A 25,187-nucleotide genomic window follows, 5' to 3' on the forward strand; every position below is an offset into this window, starting at 1 on the left:
GTAGTATGATGCCATGCCGTCTGCCTTCATGTCCGCATCTGATCAAAAGTTAGCTGGGGAGTTTAAGTTCGATATGATTTGCCATTTGGGGTAGTTGTGTGGGCTTGGGATCAGCAAAAAGTTAAGCGGATATGATTTGCCATTTGGGGTGGTTGTGTGGGCTTGGGATCAGCAAAAAGTTTTATCTACAGAATAATATGGGCTAAACTGAGAAAATGTATTTGATACTATTACTCTAGAGTGGCCAATTTACCTTGGTTCGTTTTCTCTTCTTTTCTTTTGTTTTCTTTTTTTTTTTAAAAAAATGTTGATATTTGGATGTAGAAATTGTTGTTAGAAAAATATTTAGAAAATACTTCTTCAGAAACCAAAAAATTTGGCTTATTTTAAACTTCTAGATATATAAAACAGTACTTCATTTTCTATAATAAATCTTTAAACATGAAAAAGAAATTTACAGAGGATTTGTGGATTCTCATATTTGTAACGATATTATCTCAAAATAGTGATTGTTACATCTTGTTTAGGACAAAGAGTTTAATTGTCGGCTCGATCAACTATCATTATGTCGAAATTATAATATCTTTTTTTCTTACTCTCAAGCTTAAATAAACAGTTTTTTTACTCCAATATGACTTAGAATCGTCGACTAAATTTAGTATCACATCCGATGTAAGGGTATCGAGTCAATGTAGTTTCGATCGTATCATAATGCTAGAAGATTTAAATTTGTGGAAGGCGATTAGTGTTGAAATATGCCCCCACTTCTGCTGGTGCAGTGCATCAATCTTCATGTCATTTGTTTGCTCCTAATACCAATTTCTTTGCGCTGTTTGTTCACTATATTTAAATCATGGATGATTTCGTATACCAGACAAGAACGTGAGGTTTTATGTCCTAATCTGATGGAAACTTGCCGATTTATCCTTTAATTAGCTAGTTACTAGTGTTTTTTTAATTACTAAATGTGTCATATGGGGAAAAGTTTAATTATCGAGAGAAAAAGATATTAGAAATCGATATCACGTTCAATGAAGATTGTATTTACGTAAAAATCGAAGATATCCAGCCATTTCTCTAAATTTTAAAAAAAAAAAATTCTTTAACTAGTTTAAAAGTATGTGACATCTATGATCAAATGAATCTTACCAACGCCGACCTCTTCAAAGGATAGTCGTATGTATGTATGTATGCGAGTAGCCGAACTAAAAATTTCATCCAAAGAAATTCTCTTGAAGCATTTCCTTAAAAAAAAAACGAGAGAACGGACCGTAGTTATTCTTACTATTGACATAATAATAATACTCAAAGAAGTGATGATGTATTTCTTTGATATTTAGTTTATCTGACTAACGTGATTTATATGTTACCGCGTTAGTCTGGTATTTATCCGATGCATGCGCATTACAGAGTAGCTGCTGAGAATTCTATCGTTTAAAAAAAAAAAACTATTTATATACTATTTATTTCAACAAGACACTTGGTAAGATGAACCATATAAGATTTGAATTTAAAAATGAGCCTACTTTAACTGAAAATATTTGATACTGAGTTTGGAACTTTTCCTATTTTGATAAATAAATTTAAAAAAAGACATTGTTCTAGAGTTGATGAAAACTTGAAAGTTATATGGATATGAGTGTGTATCATGTTTATTTTAGGGGAAAAAAAGTTATAACTAATCACAATTACCAAAAACATTTACTAAATTACTATGGTTCACCAACCAATCCCATGATATGGACTTCTTTAAAAACAACAATAAAAAGCTGCCACACCATAAAATAATAGTTTTGCTTCACTGGAAAGAAGTTGTAACAAAAATATAAACTTATTATTTTTAAAAATTAATAATAATTAATAAAAATAGAAACTTTGTAATGATGCATACCTAAAGCACTATCATGCAAGGACCAACTTTTGATGGGGATTTCAAAATGTCTTCATCTCCACCTAACCCTAACCACTCTCTCTACTTCTTGAAAACCCAAAAAAAAAATGATGGTATTCAGAATTGGGTCGATTAGAGACTAATTGAGGTTTTAATTAATTCCTAATCGATTTTCTAAGAATGGAACAACCCAAAATTATATGACTGAAATGATACTATTATCCTTGATTTTGAAGACGGGGGAATCCGACTGTGTCGTTGATCAATTTTATGAAATAGATCTCCTCTTCGACCCTACTCACGGGAAGATATTATTTTTTATGTCAAAAATATTGTTTTCCATGATAGATATAAGTCGATTCGACTCGTCTCATGAATATAGATCCGTGAGACGGTCTTGTAAAAGACGTACTCCCAAATTTATAATCAAACCATCTTTATGTTGGATTAAATTACAATATATAATTTTAATTTTCTGGTTGATTGCACCTTTCGTTTGCTTAATTCTCATTCATTCTCCTTTAATCATCATTCGTAACTTATATAAGAAGTTATTTTAAATTTTAACTTTTGAAAAAAAAATTGAAAAAAAATAACTCTTACTATAATAAAATAGAATAGAGTAAGTGTTAAATAATTTACGGATAAGTTTGACCTTTCTAACAGTGCAATAAACAGGAAACCAGGAGACAATAATATCCTCCGCCTAAGCTAGATACAACAGTAAGCAACGCAACCACCATACACCAACTGAACCAACGCAAATTGCTCAGTCTCTATATCCTCCAGCTCTTGTTCTCTTTCTCCATCTACCTTTTTCCTGTTAGGTCTGAAGCCTGCCCTTGATCAGTTTGGCTTTCGCATTTGATTCCAATCACATTGCATCAATCTTCAAGTTTGCCGGTTGTTTACCTCAAAATATACGTGCATACGCACTCAGTTTTTCTGGATAAAAAAAACTCAGCTCAACATGAAGCGATGAAAAAACTTGTGCTTTAGCAATGGAGGTGACGACCCGGTGGAACTGCAGCACATGGGACACTGTTCTGGAGCTAACACAGGTGGCACAAGAAAAGGGCGGGGACCCATTGTTATGGGCCGCGCAGGTGTCCTCGATTCTGACCTCTGTTGGAATCTCTTTACCTTCAATTGAACTTGCTGAGCTTTTAGTGTCCCACATTTTTTGGGAGAACAACGTGCCGACTGCATGGAAGATCTTGGAAAAAGCTTTGGCGCTGAAGATTGTGCCTCCCTTACTTGTTCTTGGTCTCCTCTCAACGAGGTCCTCATTAATTTGTTTCTTACTTCGGACGCCTTTTTTTAAAATCTTATTTTTGTGTACTCTGTTCCATGTGTTTTTTAGCAAAGTTTCGATCTTTATTACATTTGGTTCTTGATGCTCCGACCCTTGTCTGAAGGAGGTGTATCACATTGAATTGTTATATGATCTAATCTCTACTGATATCAGTCTTGTAAGTCTGTTCCGTTATTACATTTTACCTCGTTTGGATGATTGATCTGTGATGGAGATTTCTATAGCAACTCTTTCTTTTCTATAAACTTTCTCGTTACTGATGTATGGAGCGGGTTTCTACGGGTGATTCTATGCTACATACCTGTAGTAGAATTCCCGGTGCTTTTTTCTACAAGATGGTCGCTCGAACATCTGAAATATAATACAAATCATGTAGGGCCATTAATATTTTTTGTTTTGAACAAGATGTGCATTACTCCCTGTATAATAGAATCAGTTTCCACTAATTGGTGGATTCCACTAGCAAATTGTTGATGACATTTGAAGAAAGTTGCCGAATGCCAAGTTGCAAACAGTACTGTTGATGATGTGTTCAGGATCCCTGTTTGTTTTTGTAAATTCTCGGTATTCATTGTGCATTTTTTTCTAGGAATCAGCTTTACTTCCTAATACCATATCTTCTGTTTCCTTCAACAATCTTGTAACTTCTAAGGCCGTGGTTATGTTAATTTTCTTGTCTTTATAGAAGTACAGAATTTTTCCCGGGGTGGCATAAATTTTCTTGTGTTGAAAATGCTCTTAATTGGCGCAAAAAAATCATCTTGTCATTTAAGTATTCTAACTAGAAGTCACCGTTGATTTCTTTTCTCCTTTTGTTTTACATATGCACATTTATTATAGAGCAAAAATGCTTGCAGTGTTCGTAATAGGAATAGTGAATCTAGATTTTCTCTGCCTAAGTTTCACTATTAATGTGTTTTTGTTCGTACTATATTGGTTGCTTTACTTCTTGGATAGTGAGGTAGCTTTCCAATTTATCACCTGCATGTTTGAGCTGGATCCTCAAATGAATTCACAATGTTTGCAATGTATTTTAATATCAAAGAAAGCAACATTTTCCTTTGAGTATTAAAATATATAGAATTTTGTGCACGTCTTGACACTGATAATGTGATCTCGGGTCTCTGGGGTCTATGAGTTCCACTATAATGTGAAACATGATGGAGAGCTTTATGAACATATTTTCCATGTGTTTATATCCTGAATGTGGTGGTTCATTACTTTCATTGTATCTTAATCGGTGAACAGGGCAGTTTCTTGTCGCCTGTCCTGTCCAACAGCATTCAGGCTTTATCTGGAACTCCTTAAATTACATGCTTTCTCACTGAAGGAAAACACAGATTTGCCAAACCATCAGAAGTGAGTACCTGATATTTAATTGCATTGAATTGTTTTTCGTTTCCTGAGTACTTAGATTTCAACCAATCACGTGAATCAGTAACTCTAAGTTTAAGAAGAGATTACTTGATTTCTATTATAATTTATCATCCTCAATATCAATTTATCCTTGAATCTCTATGCTTGCCAGTCAAGTGCCTTTATCACTTAAATGACATCTTGTAGGCAAATGTATAACTAAATTGTATATGTACGTCTTCTATATAACAAACTGGTACGTGTGAGCTTGCAAAAGTAGGACAATTACAAAGCAAAGAAGTCAACTTACAACTTCTTAGTAAGAAAACAGGTGTGCAAATAGTCCCCATCACAATTGCTCTTTACCACATACCAATATTACTGCCTTTGACCAAAGAGAATTATAATGAAGATTTCCTTGTCTAAATATCGCATATTAGGCTGTTTGGAAACATTGAATCTCACATAATGCTTTTCATTTCATGACACAAACAGCTTACTTACACTGGAACTATGAAATTGCTACAACATTGTTTGGTCGTTCATTATGTTTCCGTGCAATTTCTACTTAATCCATATGTTTGATGATGTGATCCGAGTTTCTGATGTATTTGCTGCCCAATTCTAACATGCAGGACCATGAATTCTTTAGACGAAATACTTCATTTTTCCGAGATACTTGATATGCAAACAAATGAATCTGGAACTCTCTTGGTTCTCTTTGTGTTTTCCCTTGTTTGGCAGTTGGTTGACACTACACTGGATGATGAAGGATTACTGGAACTTACGCCAGAGAACAACTCTAGATGGCCAGTTAAACCTCAAGATATGGATTTAGATGTTGATAATATGCATGATGAGAAAAGGAAAGAACATAGACAGAGTTTACAAGCTATTAATTGCATCATGGTCATTGAGCTGATTGGGCAGTTTCTGCAAAACAAGACAACTTCCAGGATACTTTACTTGGCACGCCAAAACATGTCAGGATTTTAGTGCTTATAATATTTCATTTCCAACTTTGTATGCTTGAAGTGGTTCATTTTTTGTTGTGTGCCTGAGTTGAAGTAACTTGATTTGAGTTTTAACTTTGCCCCCATCACATCAACTCTGTATTAAAGTATTTATACTCGGTATCGAAGTGTCTCATTTGGAGTTTGATACATCAATTGAAAATAAATTATATAAATCATTACAACCAATTGTCTGGGATTACGACAAGAAACCTTGATACTGAGCGCCTTTTTTTGGTTCTTTTTTGTGTACACGACTGTCATTTTATTGTGTGTCCATAGTCTAGTTATTAGATTTATTTGGGCAACTGTTTCAATAATCTGTCTCTATCAGGTCCAAACAGTGGGAAAGCTTTACCCGGCGAGTGCAGCTGCTTGTAACAAATTCATCAGCTTTGAGAAATTCGAAATCCAGTACAGTGGAGATTCTTCTGCTGTTATCATCAGATACTAGCAAAATTAAGTCTCAACATTTTCAAGTACGTTCATTTATTCAGTCTCACCCCATGGTGCAATCCAGGCCTCTGTCTTCTTTTGCTGGTCTCTGTCTTGGTACTAGTCGGTCTGGACTTTGGCTTCCTCTGGATCTATTCTTTGAAGATGCAATGGATGGTTCAGGAGTTAACGCAACAAGTGCCATTGAAATCATTACTGGTAAAGTCACCGTCCATTGGTCTTATTTTTTCGGTTCCAAATAAACTAAAAGATTTATGTAGAGCTTTTGTAATTTGGTATTCACCTTTTCAGGTTTAGTTAAGTCCCTTCAAGCAATTAATGCCACCTCGTGGCATGAAATATTTCTTGGACTTTGGATGGCTGCCCTACGCCTTGTCCAGCGGGTGAGGAATAGATCACTTGGACTTTGACTGTTTAGCTTATGTTTTTGGGGAATGTTTTCAAGTAAACCTTTTAGAGGATGTTTTCAAGTCCGTGACATGTGTAACATATGTTAGCTAAGGTACTTGTTTATGACTAGACACTTCTTTAGCGTGGTTTCCACAGTTCTGTGCTTGCGTGAAAGTATATACTGCCGTTTTACAGATTTGTACTTGATCTTGTTCTCTTTGCAATCAAAAGAATTAAAACTTTCATGCTGACAGGGGATGTCTCGATACAGTGGATGTAATTTTCTGGCTTTAGTGAACTTTAGATGCTCTTGCTGTGATTCTTCGAGATTGTTTTTGTTGCTGATTGAGTTGGATCTTAACTTTTAGGAGAGGGATCCCATTGAAGGACCTGTACCCCGACTAAATACCCGCTTGTGCATGTTATTGTCTGTCACAACACTTGTGGTTGCTGATCTTGTCGAGGAAGAGGAAAGTATGGCAACAAATGAATCAAATAGCGGTATGGGAAGGAAACAACGAGTTTCTAGGAAGCGTCGTACCGATTTGGTATTGAGTCTACAGAATCTGCATAATTATCAAAGCTTGCTAGCCCCGCCTGAGTCGGTCATTCCTGCTGTCAATCAGGCTGCTGCTAAAGCAATGTTGTTTGTATCTGGCATCGATGTTGGAACTGCACATCATGATTGCATCACCACATCAGATACACCGATTAATTGTTGTGAGTTTTTTTTCTCTCTTTAAGATTCAAGGCCTATGATGTGTCTTATGTCGTCCAAGGATGTGCATTTTTCATATAGGTTATCAAAAATGACTTATTGAGTGTTATATCCATAATTATCAAGAAGTTTTCAACCTACTAATTAGCTTAGTGCTGGAACAGTTGATTTCTCTAATTTTTTTTATGGTGTGGTACTGATTTATCCTAGTCCTATCCTGCAGCTGGTAGCCTATATCATTTAATTGTTGACACTTGCATAGCCAGAAATCTTTTGGACACATCGGCTTATTTCTGGCCGGGCTACGTAGATGTGCACATCAACCAACTACCACATACTATTCCCACTCAGTTGACTGGGTGGTCATCATTTATGAAAGGGACGGCTCTCACCCCAGTGATGATCGATGCTTTAGTTTCAACTCCTGCTTCAAGGTATTGTATCAAAGTATGATCATTCAAAATGCTATTCGCTTCTGCTAAAAAACTGGACTGTCGATGCAATATCTCACGAACATAAGTTTGAAAGCAAAATCTGTCTTTGACAGCCTTATTTGGGATCAATATGCTTAATATTACTCAGTAACTGTTATTATTTATCCAAGAGAAAAGCAACTGAACACTGGCTCATGGATATGGTGGAAGCTTTGCAGAAATTAATAAAGTCTTCGAGATTGCGGTTAAAGGTTCCGCTGATGAAAGGATAGCTGCTGCTAGTATTCTTTGTGGGGCGACCTTGAGTCATGGATGGAATGTTCAGGTAGTTAAAAATTTGTTATTTAATTTTTTATCTTAATTTCCAAACATTCTAACAGCTTATACCCGTGTGCAGGAACACACGCTCTACTTTATTACCAAACTACTTTCTCCACCAGTCCCTGTCAACTATTCTGGGAATGAAAACTATTTGACTGATTATGCTCCCATGCTCAATGTTCTCCTTGTGGGAATAGCACCAGTTGACTGTGTCCAGATTTTTTCTCTCCATGGATTGGTATGTTTACTCACAAGTAGTTAAAAGTTTCTCCCATAAACATGAGAAATTAGTTTTTTTGTTATGCTTATTTTTTAAAATAAATCAGGAATAACTGTTTAAATATGTACGAGTGATGAGATGTATGTGAAAGCATGAATATTCTAATTTGATGCCTTCCAGGAACTCCGAATTATCATTTCTCAGTACAATTAATATTATTGGATATGATGATGAGTGAGCATTAGAATCAGTGAAACCTTAACAAAAATATTAACTTCTGACAGGTGCCAGAGCTTGCTGGTTCGTTGATGACAATATGTGAGGTTTTTGGCTCATGCGTGCCTGATATCTCCTGGACCATGGTTACAAGAGAAGAAATTTCTGTTCATGCCGTATTTTCAAATGCATTTGCTCTTCTTCTAAAGCTATGGAGATTTAATCACCCTCCTATAGAGTATGGTGTTGGAGATGTGCCTCTGGTAGGATCCCAACTCACTCCTGAATACCTTTTATTGGTACGGAATTCTTACCTAGTATCATCAGGAAACTCACTCAAGGATCCAAATCGAAGGAGACTTGCACAAGTTGCTAGTTCTACGTCCTCCAAACCAATATTCGTTGATTCATTTCCTAAACTCAAAGTGTGGTATAGGCAACATCTGGCCTGTATAGCTTCACCTCTCACCGGTCTTGTCAATGGCACACCAGTGCACCATACTGTTGATACACTACTAAACATGATGTATAAAAAAATCAGTGCGAGAAAACAGTCTGTGAACACTGCGACATCTGGAAGCAGTAGTTCCTGTGGGACTGGAAGTGAAGATGCTTATCTGAGGCCTAAAATACCAGCTTGGAATATCCTTGAAGCTGTCCCTTTTGTGGCAGATGCCGCTCTAACTGCATGCGCTCATGGAAGATTGTCTCCCCGTGAATTATGCACGGGTCTGTCTCCCCATAAACTTCCGTGTTCTTATCATATTATTTTTTAAGTGACATCTTGTTTATATTTCACCTCACCTGATGCTGGTTGCACGACAGGGCTGAAAGATTTGGCGGATTATCTTCCCGCCACGTTGGCCTCTATTGTAAGTTACTTCTCTGCTGAAGTGACTCGAGGTGTTTGGAAGTCAGTTTTCATGAATGGAACAGATTGGCCGAGTCCAGCAGCAAATTTCTCCAATGTTGAGGAACAGATAAAGAAAATACTAGCTGCCACCGGTGTCGATGTCCCCAGTCTTGCAGCAGGTTTGCTTTTATTATGACTGGCCTATCTTAAAATACCAATTTTTTTGTGTATACTAAGAATTTTGAAACATAGTCTGAGTTTTGTTTTGTTATTTCCCATTCTACAATAACTCGCTACACTTCTATAGGAGGAAGTTCACCAGCTGCACTTCCATTGCCTTTGGCAGCATTTGTGAGCCTAACCATAACCTATAAGCTTGATAAAGCCTCACAACGTTTCCTGAATCTGGCTGGTCCGGCTTTGGAGCACCTTGCTGCTGGCTGTCCTTGGCCATGCATGCCAATAGTTGCTTCTTTATGGACCCAAAAAGCTAAGCGTTGGAGTGATTTCCTAGTATTTTCTGCTTCTCGTACTGTTTTCCTTCATAGCAATGATGCCGTTGTTCAGCTACTTAGAAGCTGCTTCAGTGCCACACTTGGTTTGAGCAGCAGCTGCATTTCGAATAATGGTGGCATTGGATCACTACTTGGTCATGGATTTGGATCTCATTTTAGTGGTGGAATCTCTCCAGTTGCTCCTGGGATTCTTTATTTACGAGTCTATCGTTCAATTAGAGACATAATGTTTTTACGAGACAATATAGTTTTACTACTGATGCAAACTGTGGAGGACATAGCCAATGGTATCTCGAGTGATAGTTCTGAAAGGCTGAAAAAACCAAATGGATTAAAATACGGGCATGCCTCACTCGCTGCAGCCATAACCAGGGTAAAACTCGCAGCTTGGCTTGGAGCTTCCATAATGTTCTTAACCGGTGGGCTGGGGCTCGTGCAGTCATTATTTAAAGAAACTCTCCCTTCTTGGTTTATGTCTATTCACCGTACCGAGCAAAAGGGCAATGGATGTGGAACGCTTCCAATGATCAGGGGGTATGCGTTGGCATACTTGGCTATACTTTGTGGAGCATTTACTTGGGGTGTGGCCTCATCATCTTCGGTTTCAAAGAGGCGACCTAACATTATTAGAAATCACATGGAATTTCTGGCAAGTGCTCTAGATGGAAAGATTTCACTTGGCTGTGATCCAGCTACTTGGCATGCTTACATATCTGGTTTCATGAGTTTGATGGTGAGATGCACACCAACCTGGATACTAGAGGTGAATGTCGAGCTGTTGAAGAGACTGAGCAAGGGGTTGAGACGACAGGGCGAGGAGGAGCTTGCTCTTGCTTTGTTAGGAGTTGGTGGGGCAAGTACCATGGGCTCTGCTGCTGATCTTATCATAGAAACTGAAAATAGCTTTTTATAATAAAATTTGAAATTTTGTCGGCCATACATGTAGCAATTGACTGTCCTTGTTTTCTAGGATATAGTTGCCTACATAATTTGTAGTTGTCTACGTAGTAAAAAGATTGAAGACATGACAGTTAGTTTTACATATAACTTAAAATGTTATAATTATACACTTTACCATTAACAATAGCTTCTGAATAATAACAGTTTAACTACATTTTACAATTAGTATAATAGTTTTTAGTATAAGGTCGATTCCCATTTCTTGCAAGTTAGGAGCAATTGTTGGTAGGGGGTAAACTGGTTAGGAATAATTGACTCTACTGTATGATACAATAATCAAAACATGACGTTTGGTTAACAATATGTGATCATTCTTCAGCGTGTTGCAAAAAACATGGTATATGCACTGCTTCAATCTCGAAATCAAATTCGTTTACAGACTCTGGCATATTAATAGAACCAGTCTTTACAAAAGTTTATGCCAATATGTGATACTACACCACTATAACCTGGGGATCTCGATAATTTTCCATCTTGCACAGCTCTCTGCACTAATGATGCATCGCGCCACCTGTAAAACTTGACTAGGACCATGTGATGGCTCTACCTTTGCCACATTCTCTGCAGCTCTTTCACCTATATCTGTGTTACTATGTGTTTTACAAGCTGCCAATAATGTACCCCATATGACCGCATCTGCCTTCATGGGCATGCTCTTTATTCTTTCTTCGGCCTCTTTTAGCCTTCCAGCTCTGCCTAAAAGATCTATCATACAGCCGTAATGCTTGATGTTTGGCTGTACACCATATATGCCATTCATGCTCTTAAAATGCTTTTCTCCATCTTCCACTAGCTCAGCATGGCAACATGCACTCGAGACTCCTATAAATGTGACAGCATTAAGTCATATACCACGCTTCTGCAAATCTGAGAAAATTCTTAAAGATGCTGCAACATGCCCGTGCATAGCCAAGCCACATATAATTGCATTCCAAGGTGAGACATTGGTGGTTATCTCTTGAATTTGATGAAACACTTCTAAAGCAGCATAAATACTCCCACATTTCGCATACATATCAATTATTGATGCACTCAAAATGTCGTCAACTGGTATAGAGTTACTAAAGATGTACTCATGAGCCCATCTTCTTTCCTTTAATATGCCTAAAGTAGAAATGGCGGAAAGGACACTGACCATCGTAATTTCGTTTGGCTTAAATCCCTTCTCTACCATTTCATGAAAAAGTTTGACAGCCAAAGCAGGCTGCCCATTTTGTGAATAACCAGAAATCATTGAGCTCCATGAAAAAACATATCTTTCAGGCATCTCATTAAATAAACAACTAGCCCCATCAACCATTTCATTTCCTATCAGTCCTGAAATAAGGGCATTCCAACATGCTATATGATTCTTATTTCTCAGTTCAAACTGCAAGCGAGCCAGTTTTACTTCACGACAAGCTGCATAAAACCGAATTAATGTTGCCTGCATGAAATCATAACCACCAAACCCCATTTTCTCACCTAAACCATGAAACTGCTGACCTTCAATAAAGTTTGTTTCTTGCCAACAGGCAGATATGATATCCACGATCATAACTTCATTAAGACTCAAGCCAGTTCCCCATTTCACAATAGAGCACCAAAGCGTCCCTCAATCACCCCACTGCAAACATCCATCAATGATTGTACCCCAAGAAACCACATCTTTTCCAACAATTACATCAAACAACTCTTTAGCCGTATCAACCACCCGTGCCTAACTTATCCGTTTAACGTAACATTCCAAGAAACCACATTCTTTTCTTTCATCGCATCAAAAATCATCCTTGCATCAGCAAGACGCAAACTCATGCAGTACAAGTGAACCAAGTTCGTCGATACGAGAACAAACACATCGAGACCGAGTTTCAACACCAAACCATGCAACAATCTCCCCCTTTGTCGAAGGCCATTAGCACGTGTGTAAGCTGAGATGACACTAGCCATAGTCACTTCGTTAGGGACCAATCCCAGCAGCCTCATTTCGTTAAAAATTTCAACTGCGTCGTCATAGATAGAACTCAATTTGAGCCAACCCCATGATCACAGTCGTGTAAGACACACAGTTTCTAGCAGGCCTTCTCACAAACAGCTCACCCGCGTCAATTAAATGCCCATATATCACATTCCACCAAGCATGATATTACAAGATACAAGATCCAACTTCAGTGACTATGTCCATATTTCACATATCCACCAAGCATTATGTTACACGATACATTTTAAAAAGTGATGTCTACATAATAATCATATTTTTTTTAGTAAAGAGTTTGACTATCAATTCGGTTTCGAACATGAGATAGTACCTCATATTTAAGATTTGATGTCATATGAATTATAAATATATACTAATAAACTTGGCATTTATATAAACTCTTTCTGGTTCAACAATATAACACCAAATCATGCAACCAAGGTATTAAATATGGAAATCTCATAAAATGGTAGATTAAATTCGAGTTTTGGAAATGTTTTGATTTTTATTTAAGTAATGACGAAGATTTATAAATATTTTAAAGTGTTTTTAGAATAATACACCTTTAAACCAATATTGGAATATATATATATAAAAAATACATTATAGGTCTTATTAAATGACTTAATAAAAATTTCACATACTTACTCAATGAAAATACACAAAATCTCTTATCAAAATGTCTTACGTATAAATTTTGTAAGTTGAATCTCATATCGGATCTAACTTTTGTGTAAAAAATATTACTTTTCATTCTAAGTATGGACCTAATCGACCCGGAGACCGTCTTAGATGAGACCTACTCATGAAAATAAATCATGAAATTGTGAATGCCAGAAAATAACATCCGAAAGGCGTAGATGATATGCGTAGAACTGATATTTGCAAAGCTATCATGTGCAATATTCTCCTGAAGTACATAACATGCACACAAACCACACTAGAACATATTTCATATTGAAATTCTTGGTAATATTTGTGCAATAACATGTGGACTGTGTTCCCAATCCTTAAAGTATGAAGATCAACGGTACCGGCAAGGTATTAATAAGCATTAGCTATGTATATTACAAAAGATTAATAAAAATTGAGATTTCTATTGAACTAATTTCTTTTATTTATTCCCACTTAGTTCGGTATAGAGAAGATATAAGTTCCCCAATGTGGATAAATGCAAGAGTCATGGTGGTGCAATATTGAAAGAAAATTGTTCCTAACAATGCAGTCATTCAGAATGAATACGAAACAAGTGACTACAGAAGGAACTGTTTATGAGTCCCAAAGGAATGCGCACCACAGTCAGTGATGATCTCCCCCACCAGCAAGAACCAGACTTCTGAAATACATCAGATAATACAGGTTAAGTATAACACTAGCAGGGAAAAACGAAATTTGAAATAATTGACAAGTATGAAAATCAAATATGAGTGGCAAATGACATATTATGCACATTTATGAAGAACAAAAATGATAGAATAGAACCGCATAAGAGCACGTGAAAGACAACTGAAAATGCATGGTACGCGAAAGTAATGCTACTTTTTTTTTGTTTGAACCAACGTAATGCCACTTTTTATGTTTGAACCAACGTGATGCCACTTTTGAATGACTACCAAAGCACTTTTCATCTGCCCATTCTTTATTTTGCTCCTCCCTCTTTCTGCTTTTTGTATAAAGTCTATAAATATGAAAATGACGCTGAGGAGAATATGCTAGCATGAATCTATGGTTAAAACCTCTAAAGATACCACAGATAAAGAGTAAACAAGTGCATTTAGTGAAGGTAGTGTCCACCAAATGAAATTGAGGAAGATTCCTTTGAGATAGTTTCAATATATTCAGGTTCAAACAAAGGCAGTTATGTGGGCAACTATACATAAACCAAGTAGAAGAAGGAAATGTGAATCAGATGGAACAATGTTATTAGACAAATATAAAGCTCTTTCATTCAACATTAGAATATCCGTCCTACATAATTCTAAGAAGAAGAGTGTCACGTCCCGAGTCCAAGATATGACGTAATACTGTTCCCAAATCAAAGACGAACAAAAAATATGAAACTTTGTATCATAGAATTGAAACAACCATAAATTTTATAAATGACGACATGGTGGAAGCACATCAAACATCATGAAACAGAAAATAGACTCACAGATGTACACCTCAAAAGACAATATTTCCTACAGACTTAAATAGTTAAATCCGTACTCCAACACAAGCTTGCAACCATACCCATTATCATTTAAAGAAACTCCAACACAATAATAACAGCGAAGCCTAAGGAGCAATCCAACATACAATTCTGGCACAGAATAATATAATGAATGAAACAAGAAATTAATTAAGGAATCCTCAGGGTTCTCAGAAACAAGAAATTAAGCATAGAATCCTGGGGCTTCTCTGAAGTAAGAATGGACGGACTATATAATGTCTTTGACATCAAATCACTAAAAAGTAAAATTAACATAATCTTTCACATTCTTCATCCACCAATCATGTTTATACATGTTAGAAATCTCATTTTACCAAAAATCAAATTCAAGCTTGTGGCAAACTAAATCACTGAAGAATGCTCCATAAATTAATTGCCAGATACTTCCATGCAGCAAATGTTACACAATAGGAATGGGCTCCATTAATCAAAATAATAATCCTATTGTAGCATGAAAAAAATAAAATCAAAATGAGCGAGTTGATCAAGATATGCACTAGTACAGCACAGCCTAGGCCCTAGAGATCTTTTGCAGGTTGTTTTCTCGACTTAACAAGATTCGGTAACAGCCTAAAGCCTAATACAGTCAATTTTATTATATACTGGAAAAATGCAACTGCTGTGTCATTCTCTTATATTCCTCCCCAAAATGACAGGCATCAAGCATCTCCTACAAACTCCCTATCTCAACAGGAGACAATCTGCTGAGAGGAACAAAAATTTCCTATCCTAATCATAGTTATAACAGAACAGACATCATTTTAGCATAATAACTGTACCATTGCTAAACCTGTAAAGTCCAAAGGGCAGGAGAAAACGGACAAAGATCATCTACATATTTGGGTATCTTTTATCACATTGGCTTAACTAAATAAATTTACTAGAGTGCATGTAATTCACAAGTTTGATGACCCAAGACTCTAACAAATGAACAAAATACAATCAATAACAACCTACATCCTTGTACCAAAATCAATAATCCTGGCATGTTGATAAAATCAATCCAAAATACACAATTTCCCATTTGAGTTGCTTTGTCAATATCACAATCAAACAATGCCACAGTCTAGAAAAATATATCCATTCTTATTCCAATAAAAAAATCAACACAACAAAGATTCCACTCACTTCTTGTGTCTCCGCCCACGCTTAGGGCCCCATCCCTCGAGTTTAGCAACCGGACACCCACATTTTGCGCGAAAAAACAGCACAGCTCGCCCGTTAGGCGGGGCCATCTTCCTCAATTCAGCGCGCAAACACTCATAATCAGGGTTATCCCCGGTGCCCCCTTTCCAGGGCAATTCATTAACCTCTTTAACTGCCTTATTCCCGTTTCCCGTCCGCAACAAGTCCTCGCCTTGCAGCTGCAAATCAAATTCCATCGCCTTCTTCAACCCTTTACAGCCAATCTTTCCACATTTTCTTGATCTGTGCCCACAACAGATCTCAAATAAAACAACAAAAATAACAAAAGATAGCAGAAACAATGCGAAAAAAACTAATTGGGATTGCGGGTTGGAGGTTAGATGGTAACGGAAGTGTGAAATTATAGTGGGCAAAGGGGGGAGGATAAGTGACAGTGATTGGAAAATATAAGAAAAATAGGAGATGATTAGAAAAGCGCCGGAGAAAATCACGAGGATGAAGATGAGGATGTCGAGGGTGGCGGAGGGAGAGTGTCTGCAGAGGGGAGGGCAGTTCGGTGAACTGAGGTGTGGTTGTGGGTGGGGATTGGGGAAGGTGGGTCTTTTCAGGGAGGAGGAAGGAGGCATAATGGTGGAGTTGAGGAGGTGATGGCGCATGTTAGTGAAAAACAGGTCCAGGGGCGGCGGAAATGGGGAGTGGCCGGGAGGTTATTCCTTCTTTTTTCTGCTGGAGCGAGTGGAGGTGCGCAAGTTAGCAGACTATTGGGGGGGCGCAAGTTAAAGTGGCTGCACCACACACACACACACGTTCGTATTTATTACACAGTGCATGCAATTTAAATACATAATATTTTGTTTGATCTTACAGTGTACCTTCCATTCAATTGTGTGACGTTTTCTTTTAAAAAAAAGATGGTGAAAATTTGTGTGTGATGGTTTCATGGGTCGTATTTGTGATACAGATCTCTTATTTGGATCATCCATGTAAAAATATTATTTTTATATTAAGAATATTACTTTTTACTGTGAATATAAGTAGGGTTGACCCGTCTTACAGATCGTGATACAGTCTCACAAGTGACATACTCAAAAAAGATTACATATTTGAATTAACAGTAATATTAAGGTATTAATGATTCTATAGGTTTCAGGACACGCATTGCATGCGTAAAAATTAACGATAAATCTAAAATAATTTTTATTTGGGTGTAATATTTGATGGAAAAAATTTGTGTGAGACAGTCTCACGGATCGTATTTTGTGAGACGAATTTCTTATTTGGTTCATCCATGAAAAAATATTACTTTTATTGTCAATATCGGTAAGATTGATCCGTCTCACAGATAAAAATTCGTAAAACTGTCTCACAAAAGACCTACTCTATTCTGATGAGAGTCATGTTTAAAACCATCCCTTTTTATTCACATCAAACATAGACATGAACAACCTACAGGTCATATAATTTAATAAAAACCATGAAGAATTGATGTGTGGCATTGAATGCATTCCATAATATAAATGCAAAAGTTACATGTAAATTAAATGTGATGGATTATCCTATTAGAAAACACAAAACTCGAGTCTCGCGGTTCAATTTTATAAGACCGTTAAAAAAATATATGTTGTTGGCCAATCACAACAACTTATCATAAAATTTATGCAAATTTGGTACGTTTTTTATGTAACATAAATAGGGTGGAAAAAATTATCAAAATTTTACATATATCGAGGTGATTATACCGAAAAATATTGAATCTATCGAAATTTTCACTATGTTGAATATTTCAGTACGGTATAATAATGAAATCAAAATTTTCAGTATGGTGACAATATGAAATTTGGAACATTTCAGTACATACCAAAATATTGAAACAATATTTATAATAGTTTTAAATGATAAAGTTATAAATTTTAAAAAATATAAGATTCTTTTGGTATAAAACGATATATATAGATATTGTATCGAAATCTCGATATATCATAAAATTTGAATATAATTAGTATATATTTACCGAAAATTTTGGTACACCAAACCTCGGTGCACCGAATGTTGGATACATTATCAATATATATTGTCTTGTATCATAATTTTTATATTATATACCATTTAATGTATCGCTTCTAATAAATAGTCAACATATATAATATATACTCACTCCGAGCGCGACTACAGGACTTTGTGTCAGACGCCAAATTCAAATTTTAAAAATACATTGCTTGATTAATGCGTGTGTTATACTTTAAATGTGTGTATATATATATATATATATATATTAAATGACACCGGATATTTCTATCCGCAACCTTTGAAAATGGGTATGATTACAAAAATATTTCATCTTTATTCAACTAAAAAAATATAATAAACATTATTTTAATAAATTTGTAATTGATGTATACCTACCATATCTGATATAATATTATTTTATCTTTACGTATATTTCTGAAATTTTAAACGATGATATAATAAATAACATAAAAGTTTATTATATTTTTATATTTTGATATAATTTCTAAACATTTCACACAAACATTATTCAATATAAATAAATAAATATATATATATGTTGACACCAGTGTAGTTTATATATGCCGGACTTATAAATAATTTCAAGAATTAATTTTGTTGTTATTGATGATAGTCTTACAATGATTTATGCAGCAGTTGCTTGAAATCAACACAAAACTTATCAAAAACCAACTAACGAGTCAATTTTACAAGACGAGTACCATGTTCAACTCAACTCATGGAAATATGTTTTTTTAGTCCAAAAATATTAATATAAAAGTGAATAGTGAGCCCATGCCCAACATTACTAAGGATCCAACATTTTGAGCAGTCAGAAAGCCCATGTTATTTGGGAAGCCCAATTTATCCATCGGAGTTTGGATCGATGAGTGAAAATTCTGACGGTTGGACTCGTGGTCACCAAATCGATTGTTATTTTCTTTTTTATAATATTCAAAAATCTAATAATTACCCAAATTATTAATAGAGATTAGGAGTGTAAATAAACAGAATCGAACTAAATGCATACACTTATGTGTTTACGTATAGATGTGTCAATGGTGGAGTACATTTTGAGAAGTTTGCATTATTATGCTTCTTTGTTAGGAAGACAAGTATCATTGGAAATACGTATTTTATATGCAATCTGAAGTTTATTTTTTTTGTTTTTGACTTATATTAATTTTCGACTTATATATTGATACCACGTGAATGGACCCATCCAGATCAGGCCCAAACTCCCGGCCCATCCCCAACACAGGTGGAGGGCCCTTGACAGACCCATGTATTCTCATATAAATACCAGGTTTGAGACGATTCATTCCTTCAATGTATTGTTTTTCAGCAGCACCCTTAACTGCTCTTTTTTTATATTCTCAGTCTCTGAATTGAGCAGTCGGAAGGATTACGCCGGGACACCCTCTCGGCTCCCTTCTAACGGTCTTTTTCGGGATATCATGCTCAATACAAATTTGAAGCATGTGTCGGGACTAGCGTCACCTGCTGGAATCGAGCCCTAAATTTTCAATTAGCATCATATATATTTTTAACATTTTTTCCCCATCCTTTTAAATTAGTGACATTATTGTAATTATTTATTTTTAAATTTGGAGTTTGATATTTTGAGGGGTTTTTTTTTTTGGCTTTTATTAATAACATGTCTAATCGAACTTTTTTATTTACTACAAATAAATGTGTGAAAAGTAGAGATTAGAAATTTAGTTTATTTTTAAAACAGATAAAAAAATGCATCTTTAATTATCATTCAATAATTCACTTTTTTCAAGAGTCGTTATCCAAGAGTGAAATGGAGTCTATTACATGGAATAATTCATAAGATTAAATGATTAGGTTAATATTAAGATGTATAATATTACATTTCTACCCTTTAATTTGATATTTTTTCCGATCATAAATTTAAATTATTATACTTTTTATTTTTATGTACAAAATATATAATATAATTTGTAATCAATATAAATTTTTACAAAAATTAAAAATAAATAAATAGCTGTTTTTATTGGACTGCTCGGTTTCTTTGAGGATTGAGGCCCAAAATCACTGGTTTTATTAAAATATTGTTTTGTATTGGTTTATTGTTCAATATTCATATGTAATCATTACATGCACAATTATTATGTTAAGGAAAATCCATATAAATTACAAATTATATGATGTAAATCAATAAAGATTTGACTAAAAACTTAAATAGAAGCATGTATGAATTTATAATCTTGAATTCTATAGAACATGTTTTGATGTTTCATATCTATACGCTTTTTCTTTGAAATAATTATTAATTTTCTCTCCACTACTATTTTCTCAATGAGAGATAATATGGAACGTGATTGGACGCGAATATGGAACGTGATTGGACGCGACCTAGTACTATGATTCATATATAGATAATGCTTATCATTATATTCTGATATTTTTATATTAGCTCATCATTTAAAAAAATGACATTTATGTCTTTATACATTAAAACTCAACAACCTTAAAAAAATTAAAATCTAATAACCCGAAACATTAGTAGATCGCTTTATTTTGGACTTAACTTAAACGACAAACATACAATACATAAGTATTCACATATAAGCCAAGATAAATAAAATCGATCCAACATATTATATTCAAAGGAAAATTTATAAATAAATGGTGAAATGTATCACATTTCCTAAAATTGGATTCGAATGAGTCGAACCATATAATATTAATTTTGTGGAGTGCATTTGAGGCTGTAATGCCCGAGAATTAATTTTTGTTAATCTGAAATGATTTGGTATTAATGGATATGATTATATTGACATGATTATTGAAGGCATGAAAGAGACCGGGAAAATCATTGCACGTGATTTGGTTTGGGATTGCATGAACTTGAAATTGTTGGCGTGGTGTGAGACCAGAAGGTCTCGCGCATATGCGCGAGCTATGTGAAAACCAAGATGCGCGGACAGAACATGGCGCGCATATGCGCGAGGTGGCAAGTAACCCAAGTGCGAAGACGGAGAGTTGGGCGCACATGCGCGACGATGCGCGCGCACATGCGCGAAGGGTCCAGTAGCTAAACTTCGGAAATGAACTTGCGCGCACATGCGCGAAGGAGGACGCGCACATGCGCGTAGAGGAGCAGGGGCCAAAGTTCAGAACAGAACTTTTGGTGCATTTGCGCCAAGTGGTGTCGCGCATATGCGCCAGCAGTTACAAAGCAGAGCGCCGAGACCAGTTGGCCTCGCGCATATGCGCCGAAGGAAGTCGCGCATATGCGCGAGACGTGTATTATAAAGAACAAGCCACGTTTGTCAAGACATGCATGGATATATATATATATATATATATATATATGTATGTATATATGTACAACGTGCAATCAGTAGGAAATCGAGAGAATCTGAGGAAGGAAGCTTCAAACTTTCTGTGTCGTGGAAATTTGGATTTACGAGAAATTCGTCTGTCTGATTTTGAATCAGACTTCAGTACTGTGTTTCTATTGACACAGGCTACAACTGGACGTAAGTTTTGTTACGTTTAAATAAGATTTGAAATTATGATATTGTCAGAATTGAATATGAATCATATATGGTGTTTCCGATATAGTAGGCATCGTATATTTGAAGTCAGATTGAAGAACAGACTGTGTATGTAATTGTTATGATTTTCAGAACCGATATAATCGAGATTATACAGATTTGATATTATTGTCTGTTATTGTTGAGATTATGACTTGTACCGATGTTGATTATGAATTCTGGTATTATATCTGTGATGTTGAGACTGATGGGGTTATCGAGACTGCATTGTTATACCGTCGAAACATCAGTAAATTGATATTGATCAGATTCAGTAGTGATTTCGATTATATCGTGATATCGTCGATATGGATTAGATTGTATCTTGATTCGATATTGATCAGATTATATTTGATTTGAGTATTGATCAGAATAGATTTTGAATTGAGTTGCATATTGAGATTGTGCCTATGCGATATTATATTTCAGATTGATATGGACATATTTGACTTCGAGACTTCGACTTCGTCAGACCGCGAAGACAAAGGTATAAATTTATGTTTATGTGGGATTGCACAACTCGAGTTCGATTGACTTGAGTTTCCCAAAATCACATACTTACTTTATTGCATCGATATTTGCAATTGTATGAGGTTGATACCTTTGATTTATTGATTTATGTACTGAGTCATTAAGCGGATACGCCTAATTGTGAATGAGTAATCTTGTGACAGTAGTGCCGGATAGTGATGGAATCGTCACTGGCACATTGCACATTGTCACAGGATAGGATATTGGTGAAAATGCCAAAGTCTGTGAAGGTTAGGTCAAGACACCGGACGTTTGGCTATATCGGAGTGGATAGAATTGGAGTTTCTTCTATTACTGGTGTTCGATATGGAAAGAGCCAAAGTCCGTGAATAAGAACATACCACCACCCCGATCGGGAGTGTAGGTGGGTGTATGTTCTTATTCCGATCGAGATCCCTAGATTATGACTGAGTCGAGTCTGAGTCTGAGAATCACGGAGAGTGATTCATTGCTTGATATGGAATTATGTTCCTGATGATGATATATGTTTAAGATTATAATACATGTGATGAATATTTGATTCATGTTCAGATTTTGATACATGTTATGAATGTTTATTTCATGCTTTTATATTGTTTATATGAAAGGCATGTATACATGATTTATATTGGGAATGTAATTCTCACCGGAGTTATCCGGCTGTTATCTTGTTTGTATGTGTGCATGACGACAGGTGGGACATGATCTGAGTCAAGACAAGAAGAGAGAGATCATGATTAGAGTGGAGACTACGGACTTGGATTAAAGATAGGGTTGGACACTTGATAATTAGTTGTTAAATCTTAGTTTTTATTGAATGTAGATTGTACAGGACTTGTATTTTATTTATACGAATCTGTATATTAGTTCATTCCATTACGTTCCGCAATTAAAGAAATTTTTTTTATGACCCAAATTACTTGAATTAATAAATTGATCCTAATGATGATTAATAATTGAATTAGCGTCCGGGTCCCCACATAAGTTAACTGCAAAAAATAATCATTTGAATGTCGTTTTCTTGATTCAAATAAAAATTAGTCACCGTGAAAATTGTGGTCGACTTTATTTGAAAAAATGTGAATTCCAATTACATCTTAATTAAGAAGTTGGGTGATCCGTTGTTGTTCCAAAAGAAAAAGGACAAGTTATTTCATTAAAAATAACTTAAAGTAACTTTAACCACTAAAAAAGACGTTTAATCACATTCTTTAAATAAATAATGATACGACAACGATTGTAATAATTATTTTTAATCAAATAATGAATTAGTAGATTAATATAATTTAATATCGTATATTCTATTAAAAATTCGATGATTTTAGTAAATATGAGATGTATATACTTGTACATTGATGTGTATATGTTGTATATATAAGTATCTTATTTTTGTCGTATCCGAATTGGTTAAGCGGGTGAATATTTATTCAGTTATAATAAATTTCATATTCAATCAATATTTTTTCGGACGAATATGTTACACATAATTTTTCTAATACAATTTATCTCACCAATCGTATGTTAATATAAGATTTATCCATTGTATATTAAAAAAATATAAAGTAAATTTTTTTATCTGTCATAGAAATAATAATAAAAAACATGTGACATTGCCATATAAAATGTAAAAATTGCATGTCCTTGCAGGCATCATCGTACGTTTTTTATTGGCCAGAAACCGGAAACGTGTACCCTCTCATTTAACCCATTTTCCTGCCAACGGGTTCTTTAAAGCTTATAATCGATGCCAAGCGGTCGTCATGTGTGATGTTTTTCCAGCTATATATATATATATATATATATAAGAGCAAGTTTAAAACTGATAAATTATATTTTTTGTCGTATAACTCATAATTGATAAAATATAAGGAAAGTAAATACCAAAATCACATTAAATAATTTAATGTGATTTTGTGTGGAAAAATTAACAATCCAATTATATATCCAAGTTAAAAGTTTTAATGGGGTGTATCAATTCAGAATTTTGATGACTTTTATTGACTTTTTCAAATAATAGAGTTTTATAGATTTGATAGATTTTTGTTGTGGATTCATAAAAACTTTTTTTGCAAGATTTTTATAAATTTTTGCGATTTTTTTTAATAAAATTCAGTTTGAAATAGTTTTTCAATACTTATATTAATAAATAAATTTACTTATTTAAAAGTTATATAATTTAATCTTTACATGTGTATATATGTGGGTTTCTATGCATGTTTGTAATTTTTTTAAAATACATCAATTGATTAATTTGTAACATTGTTTTTGAATTGATAATATACATGTGAAAATAATATTATTTAGTATTGTGTGAATATAATTTTGTATAAAATATCATAGATTACATATTAATTGAAAATGCTAAAAAAATTTAAAAAATCATGGTTGTTGCGAGGCTATTCAATTATTAAGAATTAAGCTACATTTTTTGGATAATCTTTTATTTTTGTCGAATATTAAATTAATTTTTATAAATTATAAATTAAAAAACACAAAATCAATTATAGAATTTAAAATTTCACATGATATTAAAATACAAAATTATTAAATGCACAATCAACCAAAAAATGAAAATTTTGAAAATGAAAGATGAAAATATAGATAGAGATGCACTTTGAAAATTTGAGATATTGATAGAGATAGATGAGAGGATAGAAGATAAAAAGAGAGGCGATGTAAAGGACAGAGAAAGAAATAAATAGCATGTGTGAGTTAGAAGTTTTAAATATCCATCCAAATCATTGGTTGAACCAAATACGATTGTTGACAATTTATAGTTATAAGCTTTAATGTTTTTATGTCAATGAATTACATGAAATTATTAAATTTTTTTTGAAAATTTGAATATCTATAGACTTTTATATAGTTTTTAAAAGTCAATATCGAATATCACTTGATTTTTTAAAACTCTATGAAAGTCTATTTTGAATACCACTAAACTTATATATGTAAAAGTCTTAATTGAATACATTTAAACTTTTAAAATCTACAAAAGTCATTAAAAGTCAATAAATCTCTTACATTGAATACACATCACTTAATTGCTAACATAATGACATATGGGTTAATTTTTGTGGGTAACCACTTTCTTACAAATAAAAAAATTTGGGTAAATTCCTCAGAGAGAA

The 25,187-nt window shown here is 34.6% G+C and overlaps 2 protein-coding genes and 1 pseudogene across 3 annotated transcripts; 1 reads left to right on the plus strand and 2 right to left on the minus strand.

Annotated features, from left to right (window-relative positions):
* Positions 1-2,572: 2,572 nt before the first annotated feature.
* Positions 2,573-10,763, plus strand: LOC142519923 (mediator of RNA polymerase II transcription subunit 33A-like). Of its 2 annotated transcripts, XM_075622946.1 has the most exons (12): positions 2,573-3,173; positions 4,455-4,565; positions 5,198-5,545; positions 5,910-6,229; positions 6,323-6,414; positions 6,790-7,141; positions 7,363-7,573; positions 7,784-7,898; positions 7,971-8,132; positions 8,399-9,059; positions 9,156-9,362; positions 9,491-10,763. In XM_075622946.1, exons 1-12 carry the CDS (start codon positions 2,893-2,895, stop codon positions 10,609-10,611), a joined length of 3,981 nt encoding a protein of 1,326 aa, XP_075479061.1. In that variant the 5' UTR covers positions 2,573-2,892; the 3' UTR covers positions 10,612-10,763. The 2 variants fall into 2 exon arrangements, with proteins under 2 accessions (XP_075479061.1, XP_075479062.1); XM_075622947.1 differs by lacking the exon at positions 2,573-3,173 and having other exon boundaries at positions 3,301-4,565; positions 5,307-5,545.
* Positions 10,764-10,866: 103 nt separating this feature from the next.
* LOC142518530 (pentatricopeptide repeat-containing protein At5g19020, mitochondrial-like) lies at positions 10,867-12,970 on the minus strand (annotated as a pseudogene).
* Positions 12,971-13,556: 586 nt separating this feature from the next.
* Positions 13,557-16,777, minus strand: LOC142519924 (uncharacterized protein At5g19025-like). The gene is made up of 2 exons (XM_075622948.1): positions 15,956-16,777; positions 13,557-13,951 (listed from the first exon to the last, which is right to left on the minus strand). Exons 1-2 carry the CDS (start codon positions 16,627-16,629, stop codon positions 13,915-13,917), a joined length of 711 nt encoding a protein of 236 aa, XP_075479063.1. The 5' UTR covers positions 16,630-16,777; the 3' UTR covers positions 13,557-13,914.
* Between the last annotated feature and the right edge of the window lie 8,410 nt (positions 16,778-25,187).

This window comes from Primulina tabacum, chromosome 11 (assembly GCF_025594145.1).
Source record: "Primulina tabacum isolate GXHZ01 chromosome 11, ASM2559414v2, whole genome shotgun sequence".
Classification (NCBI taxonomy): Eukaryota; Viridiplantae; Streptophyta; class Magnoliopsida; order Lamiales; family Gesneriaceae; genus Primulina; species Primulina tabacum.